The sequence below is a fragment of the Pan paniscus genome, chromosome 1 (assembly GCF_029289425.2).
Source record: "Pan paniscus chromosome 1, NHGRI_mPanPan1-v2.0_pri, whole genome shotgun sequence".
NCBI lineage: Eukaryota > Metazoa > Chordata > Mammalia > Primates > Hominidae > Pan > Pan paniscus.
The window spans coordinates 89,301,576-89,313,784 of NC_073249.2; the positions used below are offsets into that span (position 1 = coordinate 89,301,576).

Genomic DNA, 12,209 nt, shown 5'->3' on the forward strand with positions numbered 1-12,209 from the left:
AGGACTTGAAGCACAGGGCAGTTTGCTTGAAAAGATAAGCCAAATGGACTGGACAACCAGATAGAGGGACATTTACTTTCTTAGTGATCAGGAGAGGGAAGGAGGGAAAGAAAAAGAAGGGGAGGAATGAGGAAAGAAGAGCAGAAGAAAAGGAGGACAGGCAAGAAGTGAGGGTCAGGGTGCCCAGCATATTTGTGCCGGGATCTCAAGGAGAGTTGGAGGAACAAGAGTAACTTAACTTAGAAGGAGATAAAATTCGAGGGATTAATCGTGGAATCCTGGATTGTGACATCTCAGGATAAATCCTTAAAGACAAGTTAGATAACAATTATTGGGTCAGTATTTAATTGAAAACCTAAGACTCCTCAAACCAATGGGAAGATTGTTTGCAGCCCTCTAAATGCCTAGAGCACAGGAGATGCTGGCAGTGAGTCCCCACTATGTATAGGTGAAAGTGGAGTTATTGGGATACAAAAAAACTAGGGGTCAACTAGGAACAAGGAATGCAGGTAGCTCGAACCTGAATGTTGCCTCAAGCCTATAATCAAAATCCATTCCAAATATGCCCCCGCCCCCATTCCCTCCCATTGCTCTTTTCTGGGCTAAGAAGTTAATTGCTCAGGGCCTCCCAAATGGGGGGTAGCTGGAGCAGACATGAGGGACTCAGCAAAGAACAAGGCCCTGCTACCCCAGATTTCCCCAGCATGAGGCAAATCTAAGGCATCCCCCCATGCCATTTGCTTAACTCCTCTGGGAACTTGCAGGACTGGAGTTCCCCAGCAGCACCTCTCAGTTAACATTTTCTCACGCTTCTCTCATGCACAGATGGGGAAAGCCAGCACACAGGACAGTAAACCTCCTGGGACTTCAAGCTATGAAATTGTGATCTAGGCTGCTGGGCTGAATTCTCCCTCTGGAAACTGAGTTACAACCACCAATACTGGCAGGTTCCCTGGATCCAGATCTTGTCTGCCCAGCTCTTACTGGGAGATTGCAAACTGCCACATCTCAGCCTGTAAGCAAAGCAGGAAACCTTCTGCTGGGCATAGCTTGTGCCTAAATGGACAAATGGATGCATACCCTTCCTGAAATGACTCCCTTCTGAATGAATGACAAAGCAGATTACCTAGTATAGTTTTCCCAAACTTCTTCCCATCATAGCACATGTAGAAAATAATATTTTTATGGCACACTGGGATAAACAATCAAGATTGCTCACTTCTGGAAGCTGCATATGACTAGAGGCCTCTTGTGACTGGAGGTAACAACCCTGCCCAGTAACTGTGGGAGAAGGGGATCGATATTTTGCTCACCTGTAATAGGCCATGGCACACCAGCCAAGATGCTCTGCTCACAGTCAGTATGTGTGAAGATCCCTGGTGCGTGGCCTTCACCACGCATCTTGAGCAAATTAGGAAAACGTACCCTTCACTTGAGGCAGATGCAGCCCTTCCCCCGAGTGCATGGCTTGGAGAGCAGAATGTGGGCTGCATATAAGCACACTCATCCCTTTGTCTGGGAATCTTTGTGCAGGGCACAACAGGCTTAGTAAGTCCAAACACAGATGACAGTGCTGTGTGGGTCTCTGTCAGAGTTGTGGCTCTCAGCCATGTAGACACACTCTCCAAATGGAGTGTTGGAAAATGTTCTTTCTGCAGGGTCTAGAGACTGCTGGGACACTTTTCTTGGAGTGCTACTTCAGAAGCCTTATAGGATTTTCTTTCTGGCCAAGATTTCCTTCTGTATCACTCCAAGCAGCCTCAGCAGAAGAAGCAGCCATGCCCAGTATTCCCACTCTCCAAAAGGAACTGACCAGCTTATATTTCTCACACTTCTGGGGAACTGGGTATAATCCAACCATCAAAATAGAAGACCTTGCAAGAAGCAGAGTCATTCTCCAGGAGGAACTTGGGAGATGATGGTGCAGATGATGACACTGGGTTCATCCCAGTTCCAAAGACTCAGAGAACTAGAGTTTAAGCTGAGGCGGAGTGCTGCCACCCTGGCATGCCCCACAAACAGACCACCAGCCAGCTTACACAGGCATTAACTCTCCGCAATGAGGAAGAATCATTCACAACTGAGCAAGACATTCATATGATCATTTAAGGAAGTGTTTCCCTTATGTGTTAGCAAATATAATCGGCTAACTCCTAAATCCCAGTGAATAGTCCTAGGCTGGACAGCAATGGGCTGCAATTAGGCAGATAAAGACATCAGTCCCAGTAAATGAATCCATAGACTCATCTAGCACCAACTACCATTAGCACTATGTTAGGAGCTGCAAGGCCCCAAAGTAGAAGATGTGCATAATGTCTGCTCTTGTGTAGCTCAGGAGACAATTCCAGCACAGACACTACAGTTAACGCTGAACTGCAGCTGCAAGTAATAGCATGAACAGTCAGAAAAATACCTTATGAGGGGGAAGGGCTGAAGCTGGGCCTTGAAGGATGGATGAAATTTGGATAGAGAATGAGGAAGACAGAGGGCCTCCAAGTGAGAGAAGCATGAAAAATGAGCAGGGGCCTGGATCAGTGGGGTGTATTCAGAGCACCTCTCCAGATGCACCATGCATGCTCACAGTCCCTTGCCTATGTGTGGCAGAGTGTCCCAGCCAGATGTGTGCCCTCACCCCATGTCCATTTACATGTCCTTCAATGCCCACCTCAAAAGGTACCTCTTCTGTAAAGCTTTCCCTGGTATCAGGAATCAAAATTAATCAGGGATCTTTTCACACTGCTGTTTTTTCCTCTTTGGTCCTTCTGTCACTAAAACTCATCTCATTCAGCCTTACAGCATAACTAATTATTTGTTTTCCTCACTACATTGTACATGTGGGAATTACAGATAAACAGAAGCCGGCTGGGGTGGTGGCTCACGCCTGTAATCCCAACACTTTGGGAGGCCAAGGCAGGCTGATCACCTGAGGTCAGGAGTTCGAGATTAGTCTGGCCAACATGGTGAAACCCCATCTCTACTAAAAATACAAAATTAGCCAGGTGTGGTGGCACACATCTGTAGTCCCAGCTACTCTGGAGGCTGAGACAGGAGAATCGCTTGAACCCAGGAAGTGGAGGTTGCAGTGAGCTGAGATCACACCACTGCACTCCAGCCTGGGAGAGACAGAGTGAGACTCCATCTCGGGAAAAAAAAAAAAAGATAGAAGCCAATAAGCATGGTGCAATCAAATTCTGGCAAGCATTAAATATCAGGATGCAGCTGGGCACGGTGGCTCACGCCCGTAATCCCAGCACTTTGGGAGGCCAAGGTGGGCGGATCACTTGAGGTCAGGAATTTGAGAGGAGCCTGGCCAGCATGGCGAAACCCCATCTGTACTTAAAATACAAAAAAATTAGCTGGGCGTGGTGGTGCACACCTGTAATCCCAGCTACTTGGGAGGCTGAGGTGGGAGAATTGCTTGAACCTGGGAGGTGGAGGTTGCAGTGAGCTGAGATCCTGCCACTGAACTCCAGGCTGGGCAACAGAGTGAGACCATGTCTCAAAAAATAAAAATAAAATAATATCAGGATGCATACATCAGAGGCTGTTCCTAGTGTAAAGGCACTTTGGAGGGAGAAGACTTTCAGAGTTAGGCAGACCAACTAAGAGGTCAGCTGAAGCACCTAACCAGTTGTAAGGAGGTGAAAGACAGCACCCCAAGAAGAGACGTGCAGGAAGGAGGAAAGAGGCTTGGTCATAAAGGATGGAGGAATTCCAAAGTGACACTGAACAGGCTGCGTTTATCCTAAAATAAAACCACTCCTCACTCTGTGGATGCGTTGAAGACTCATTCCCAAACATCTTTATTCTCTAACTTGCCCTCTTCCTCTTCCTAATATGCTCACTCAAGTAAAATTACTAGTGTCCTAATGCCCCTATGCATATTGTCAAAAGTAAAAATCAGAAGCAGGTTAGATCTGTTAGGTCTTCCAGAAGAGCAAACCTGGGATGAAGCCAGAGCCCAGGAATTCTGAAGGTGGCCTTTGGACTCAGGACACCCTACTCTTGTCTCTCCTCTCAGTTTCTCTGCTATGAATCTCCTGATTCATGAACACGTTATCTGTTCACCCTTCTCTCTAGGTCTTAGTTCTTAGATTTTCCTTCTGTAAAATGCATGTGATCTTATTTTCCCCTCCACAACTTTCCAGATGAACTAGACTGTGACCAAGAGGTCTATAAAATCAAAGCATCATGGAACAGGATCTTGTATCAGACCAAAGTGTGCCAGTTTTTAAAAATGTGCATCAAAATGGAAGTCTCAGAGACAGAGCCCTCTGGTGGAAAGTTCTAGTAGGTCAGGACAGTCCTTCTGCCTGCAGACACCTTGGGCTTTACTGAGGGACTCAACTGAGAAAATGAGGAATGTTGCAGCTCATGATTCTTAGAAGAAGAAAGTGAAGCTTGTTTAAAATATGATTTTAAAAATCTGTAGAACACTGTAAACTACACAGGCTATGAGGGAATAGCCTGGTTGGGCCAGCTTGGAAATCGGGCACAGGCAGGAACGGGCCTGTCTGGTTTGGGCCGTGTCCACAGAGAGCACTTCTTAGGTCCTGCCTGGAGAGAAGGAATGGCTGGGCTATATTTTCTTCCAGACTCATTATTTTTCTTCTGTTTGACTTTTCTCTGAATTTCCCTTGATTTGTATAAATTTTCTCAATAATTAGTGACAGCCTCTACTGATTGTAAAATGAAGCTTGAAGGCCAGGCGCAGTGGCTCATGCCTGTAATCCTAGAATTTTGGGAGGCCAAGGTGGGTGGATCACAAGGAGTTCGAGACCAGCCTGGCCAACGTTGTGAAACCGCATCTCTACTAAAAATACAAAAAAATTAGCCGGGCATGGTGGCACGTGCCTGTAGTCCCAGCTACTCAGGAAGCTGAGGCAACAGAATCACTTGAACCTGGGAGGTGGAGGTTGCAGTGAGCCGAGATCACGCCACTGCACTCCAGCCTGGGCGAGAGAGTGAGACTCCGTCTCAAAAAAAAAAAAAAAAAAAAAAAGTTTGAAGAACAAAGACAATAAGAGGAAATATAATGAGTGGTCATAAATGTGGGCTCTGACAGTAGAGTGCCTGGGTCTGCATCCTGGTTTCTTAGTCATGTGACCTTAGGCAAGTTACTTTAACCTCGCTGTACCTCAGGTTGTCCATCTGTAAAATGGGGATAATAATAGTGCCTATCTTTTAAGGTTGATGTGGGGATTAAATGAGGTGTTGCTCATACAGGAATGTGCCTGTGCATGGCAAAGTTCGGGAAATTTTTTATAAGCTGTTCTAGGCCTGAAATCTTCAGAAGATGCTAATCTAAATTCATGAAATAAGCTTCTTACAACAGAAATGCTGCTAGTATTATGCAAAATTAATGTTATATATCAAACTTTTAACTCTCATCCCTCCTTATTCAGATATATTTTGTTATAAGCAATGTTTGTTCCCCCCGTTATTATACCACAGTCTACTTACCTGATGCTATATCTGCCTCCCCAGTTAGACTGAGAGAACAGGGGATATACCTAAATAATAATAATAATAATAATAAATAATAATGGAGAGCTCCTTGAAGATAGGGAGCCTGTAAGAATCATTGAGGGCTTATTTTGTATACCAACTGCTAAATTAGATGCTTCATACATTGTTGTCAATACTCATGACAGCCTTGTAAAGTAGAAATTAATTCTTCCAGTTAACACTAAGGCTGACATATGAATACCTTGGCAAATCTGGAAAGCTGGGAAGACAGTATTTGAACTCAAGACTTCTTGTCACCAAGGGCCATGCACTTGTACTCTGCCATGTGGCCCCTTTTTACCTCCTGTGGATTCCCCCTACCTGGTACTTGGCCTTAGGTGTACACACACCTGGCACTTTGCTTGACACATAATAGGTGGACCACAAATATCTACTGAATGAATATTTGCATATACTAATATTTTAAGGTACTAAAAGCAGCTCAAAGTAAATATATTAATATATTAATTTCATTGCTATCTGGATAACCACTCAACTTTCCTGCTGAAAATGCCCATTTAATTAAAGAAGGTTGGATAGAGCTCTCTATATGCATTTTGGACAGGCAGGGGTTTCAGGTCATAAACATTCTGATGAGTTAATATAAAATGAGAGAAACTGTAAATTTCCACTACTAAAAATCACAAAAATAACAGAAACAAAAGAAGAGATAAGAATTTGGGGAATTGTGCTGAACAATTTAGTGGTTAAAAAAAAACAACTGTGCATGTTTAGACTTAAATAAGCCCCCATCCAAGTGTGAGGGGTCCAGTAATTTTTCAAAACATATGAAAGTGTTAATACATTTCAACAAAGGACCATTAAAAAAGTCCTGAATTCTGACTTGAGGGAGGAAAGTAATGACTAATACATTCTCTAGAGACTTGCAGACTTTGGGAATTCATAAAGGAATGGATGATAATTATTAACTGTTGCTGGCTGATTGCCCAGAGAGTTCTCAACAGCCCTGTACAAGTCTCTGGGTTTGGGACGGATCAATTCTGAGACTGGAAAATGGCCAAATCTTTGCAAATGAGAAATATTTTTCTTATAAGTTCTTATTGTAGGCAAATAATTACATAGATTATTCATCAGAGAATTTTTAAATGCTCATAATCTCAACTCTTTCATTTACAACTTGTATTTCCAATAGTTTATGGGTCATCTCTGCATAGATGTCAGAAGTCACCTCAAGTTTAGTGTGTCCAAAATCGAACTCACAGGTCTGTTTCTGACCTCCCAACTTGCTTTCCTTGTGTTTTTCCTATGCTAATGATCCACCATAATCAAAATAATTAACATTTATCCAGTGCCTACTATGTACTATTCCCTGTCCTGTTTTACATTTACTCATTTAAAGTCCATACGAAACATTAAATCTCATCTGCCTTCTGAAGAAGATACAACCATGCTCTCTTTTACAAAGTAGGAAACTGGGTCACAGAAAGGTGAAGTCTTTAAGGCTGAATCACAGTAGCTCATCCTAGTAAATAGAAAAGCCAGGATTCAACTCCAGGGGCTGGGTGCAGAACTGCTATTCTTCACTGCTTCACCAATCAGCAGCTACCCAAGGCAGAAAACTTTTTCATCCTTGGCTCCTTCATTCTCCCTGTCACCCCAGATCCCCTCTACATCTAGTCAGAGAATAGGTCCTGTCAATTCCAACTTCTCTATATGGCTCCTCTCAGGCATGTGCCCTTAATCGGCCTAATTCTCTAACACACCTTCCCTCTACATGCTCACTCCCTCAGATCATTGCTTTATCACGTGTTACCTGGGTTGCTATTACATAAAGAGCAATCTTTCTAAAATGAGGATCTTATCACTTCACTTCCACACTAAAATGTTTTTCCTGGGGAACCACACTCCTTAGCAATCTGACCCATCAGACCTTCCAGGCTGTCTCCTGCCTGCTCCCTAGGCTCCAGCCACACAGAATTATCATGGGCCCACACACCCACCAAATCCTCCCATGCCTTTGCCCATGTTGTCTGGGATGCCCTTCTCTCCTTTCTGTCTACATCAAGCATCAGACTGAATATCCCTCTTGTGCGGCCTTCTAAAACCTCCCGTCCAAAGCGAAATATATAGCCCTCTATTTATACTTTTACAGCATTTGGCACACAAGTACAGAGTAGTAGCTTTTTATCACATTCTCTGATAATTATATAGATATGGTATTTCTTAGCTCTCTCTCCAACTGGCTAATAAGTTGCTTTTTGTCTGAGTGCCTAATTTTGTGTTTTCTGTCTGAGTGCCTCAGTTCCTCAAAAAAAAGTTTTTTGATTAGTTCATTATTCATTTGAACATGGAAATTATGCTCACTAGTGGCAAATGCCACTAACCGTATTCCAGAAGCTAGGTGTCATGTTTGCAATAAGATATATTATCCCCTCTACAAGTCACCTTTTATTTCAGGCATTTGTAAATGTCCATTAATAAAGTATGGTTCATAAATTTTACCTTGTAAGTGCCTAAGAAATGAGACTACAAGCTCCATTTCAGCAGGACACAATAAATATTATTTTATAATGCATCTATTTTGTGTTTTACTTTGTTTTGGTTTTTGAGAGCAACAAAAATGAAGTAAACAGATGAAACAGCAAAGGAGACAGTCCACATGATAAAAGCCCTGTGCCGTCTGAAAACCCAGGCCCTGAGTGGACACAAGAGACCAAGGGATTGAGGATATAAGACAGACAAAGAAAAAAATAAAAGCTGATGTAGAGAGATGATTGGGACCTTGAGAGGAGACTGAGAAGCTAGAGACAGGAAGGACAAATGCCAGAAACAGAAAAAACCCGGAGGGCAGCAGAGGTGCTTGGTTAAGGTGGAGAAGAGAGTTCTGCCTTGGTCAACCTAGAGAGAGGAAATTGAGGACTTAAATCACGTTTTGGGGGTCATCTCCCTCCAGGGAAGAAGCTTTGTCTTATTCATTTTTCACTCACAGTGCCCTATCACAGGAGCCAATGCCTAGCAGAGCTTAGTAAGTATTTGTTGAACTGAATTTGGATTGGCACCCACATATCAGAAGAGGGAAGAGAGTCCTGGAAACCACATTCAGAGTCCGAGTCCCAAATTGGAGAGTAGAAATTCTCTGTGTCACCCATAGTGCCACTTGGAGGAAAGGGATAAAAAGACTGGGCTTTTAACTGAGGAGAATGAGGTTGTGGTTTCCACAGAACTGTAGGTGCAGGGCCTCAGAATGTTTGGTAAACACTGAAGGGGAGGTGACTTACTAACAGGCGCTGTGAGATAGCAAATGGTTTTTAGGCCTGAGACAAAACCACTTCCTCTATTCCCTGCTTATCAGAGGCCACAGCTGCTCTGTTCTGGGCCAGCGTTTGCAGATAAGCCTGGTCTTCCAGCTCCCCACCTACATTTTCTTGTGGGGTTGAAATTGACTGCTACCCATGTAGAATTTCGGAGTCCCTGTGTAGAAACTCTGTAGGCAGATACAGCAACCGTTTGAGAAGATAAATTTCGCTAGTGTTTCTCCAGTGCTTTCTGAGGTTTGGCACATTTCATTTCATTTCATCTACACATTAGCCATAGGACTTTCAGCTTGAAATTACCTCCACCTCCTTACCCTCACTACCTCCAATACACAGCTTCACTCATTCACACAATGCCCATTCATTCTTCTGGGATAAGCTCAAGCGTCCCTTCCTGGGGGAAGTTTTCCCTGTTCCTCCAGGCCATATCTGATGCCCGTGTTTTGCGCTCATAGTACAACACCTCTTGCCTTTACAGCAGTTTTCAATTTTGTCTTTAAATATTTCTCTCTGTGATTATTTTATTAATTCCTCTCTTCCGTCACTGGACTGTGAGTTCCATCAGGACACAGATCATGCGTGGTTTTGTCACCATTTGTATCCACAGTGCCTGACCCAGTGCAAGTAGTCCTCAATTTGTAATACTTTAATTATTGAAGATGCAATAGTTTATCAGCCTTTAACTGCGTTAGCTGGCATGTTACAATCCTTTGGCATATGTATCAACGACAAAGCCAGGTATACTGTTTATTTCTGAAGTATATTACCTTCATAGATTCTATAAAACCCTTGGTTGGAAATGCACTAGAAAATATTGATTTTACCTGCTATGCATGAGACACAGAAGAGTTAACACAGCAGGGCTAAAACTGCTGTCCTTTGAAGGGCATGCTTATAAGGTTGGCCCTTGGCTGGTGTCTGAGAACTTGGACTTTGGGACGGTTCCTACCATTCCCTGATAAGAATTCCCTGATAAGGTACTTACACTGTACCTAAACTGTTGGCACAACAATTTGTTTTTTGCTGAATATCTGCTTTCTTTCTTGGATTCTGGAATTTTGGTGCATGCTAGGTAGAAGGTGCCTACGTTACTGCCTGCAGAGAAAAACCCTGAATGCCTAGGCCCCATCGAGCTTCTTTGGTAGATTACATTTCAAACATGACACAACATGTTGTTGAAGGAATTACGTACATCCTGTTTGACTCCACTATGAGAGGACTCTAGAAGCTTGCACCTGGTTTCCTCTGGACTTTGCCCTTTTGCCTTTGCTGATTTTCTTTGTGTTTATTCACTGTAATAAATCGGCCATGACTATGGCTATATGCTGAGTCTTGTGAGTCCTCCTACTGAATGACTGAATCTGGGGGTGGTCTTGAAAACCCCAACACAACTCCTGAATGTCACTACAATCTATCTACCTCTCTTTCACCACTAACTACAGTAGTCCAGGTTACCATCATCTCTTACCCAGACAACAGCACTTGACCTCTTGCAGTCGTGCCTGCTCCCAGTCCAATCCATTCTCTACACCACAACCAGAGTGATCTTTCCAAAACACAAATAATGGTTATATTGTCCATGCTAATGTCATCTGGTGGCAGAAAGGACCGATGGATTGCTGTGGTGTAAGGCTTTGTATATGTAATAACTTTTAAGTTGAAAATTTATAATTAAGCCCTGGCACAGTGGCTCACGCCTGTATTGGGAGGCTGAGGTGGGTGGATTACTTGAGGCCAGGAGTTCAAGACCAGCCTGGTCAACATGGTGAAACCCCGTCTCTACTAAAAATACAAAAAAAAAAAAAAAAAAAAAAAGCCGGGTGTGGTGGCACACACATGTAGTCCCAGCTACTTGGAAGGCTGAGGCACGAGAATTGCTTGAACCCAGGAGGTGGAGGTTGCAGTGAGCTGAGATGGTGCCACTGCACTCCAGCCTGGGCAACAGAGCAAGACTCTTTCTCAAAAGAAAGAAAAGAAAGGAAAAAAAGAAAAGGAAAGGAAAGAAAGAAAGTAAGAAAGAAAGAAAGAGAGAAAGAAAGAGAGAGAGAAAGTTAGTTTATAATTAGAAGAAATTCTTTAACCTGAAAAGAAATGGAAAGATATTCAGTGGTCTAATTGCCAAAAGTGTACCAGCCTAGACGGTCTTAAGGACTAGTCCTATCACCTACAATGAAAGGATAATTCCCAGTCATCTTAACTGTCCCAAGGCATAGAAAACAGTGGGAAGCTTCCAAATTCATTAAATACTATAATATAACACTGATTCCAAAGCCAGATAAGGATGATCCCCCACAAAGAAATACATAGGCCAGGAGTTAGCAAACTATGGCATGTGGCCACATCCAGTCTGCCATCTGTTTTTATTTGACCCACGAACTAAGAATAGTTTACATTTTTTAAATGGTTGAAAAGAATTCAAAGAATAATAATATTTTGGGACATGTTAAAATTATGTGAAATTCAAATTTCAGCATCCATAAATAAAGTTTTATTGAAACCAGCCAACATGCATTCTTTTATGTGTTTATTATGGCTGCTTCCATACTACAGCAGCAGAGTTGAGTAGTTGCAAAGGAGACTGTATGGTCCACAAAGTCCAATATTCACTACTGGGACCTTTGCAGAAAAAGTCTGCCACATCCTGATATAGTCCAATCTCACTTATAAATATAAATGTTAAAAATCTTAAACTTCAGTCAATTTTAAAGCAATGCATTAAAAGAAAAAAAAAATGCAACCAAGTAGGATTTTATCCTTAGAGTGCCAGGATGATTTATCTTTAAGAAACCATCTATTGTAATTTGCTGTTCAAACAGATTAAAGGAGGGGAAAAAAATAATCATCTTGACATAGTCTACAATATATATTTGATAAAACTGAATACCCATGACTGATTTAAAAAGTTTTCAAGAAGGCTAAAAATAGCATGTGTTTTAGTCAATATCCAATTTTAAAAAACTGAGACCATGTTAAATACTGAAAACTCAGCAAGTTGAATATAGGGAATTGATTCCAAAAGTGATGGAGGAGTAAAACAGGGAAGCTGAGGTTACCAAGCAATTAATAATTCCAGGAAGTTGCTATGGAACTTTGTCCCTATGGAAATTTGTCTTGGGAATCAGTGCTGCCAGCTTTCAAGATTCTAAGAGTTCACAGTCTTGTCAAAACTGTGAGACTCTGGGAGACAAAAATAACTCACCACTGCAGATGCCACCATCAAAGCCTGATCCCACCAGTACCACACTAGCAAGATTTCTGACATGCTTGCTGGAACTGCACTGCTACACCAGGAACCCTGAAGTGGTACTCATCTTCTGCTATCACTGCCACTACTGAAGACATTACCAGAAACCAAGATTATGGAAAAAATATAATTTATTCCTTCCATCCAACTTTAACCAATACCGCCCAGTGATAAAATCTAAT

The 12,209-nt window shown here is 42.5% G+C and overlaps 1 protein-coding gene across 4 annotated transcripts in view; it reads left to right on the plus strand.

Moving 5' to 3' along the window:
• The window catches only part of CD84 (CD84 molecule), a 38,328-nt gene extending 30,284 nt beyond the window's left edge, over positions 1–8,044 (plus strand). For all 4 annotated transcript variants that reach the window (XM_057302332.2, XM_034938505.3, XM_003811873.4 and 1 more), the window contains one exon: positions 826–8,044. In XM_057302332.2, the coding sequence (XP_057158315.1) occupies positions 826–891 (66 nt within the window). In that variant the 3' untranslated portion in view covers positions 892–8,044. The remainder of the gene's footprint in view (positions 1–825) is intronic.
• The last annotated feature ends 4,165 nt before the right edge of the window (positions 8,045–12,209 follow it).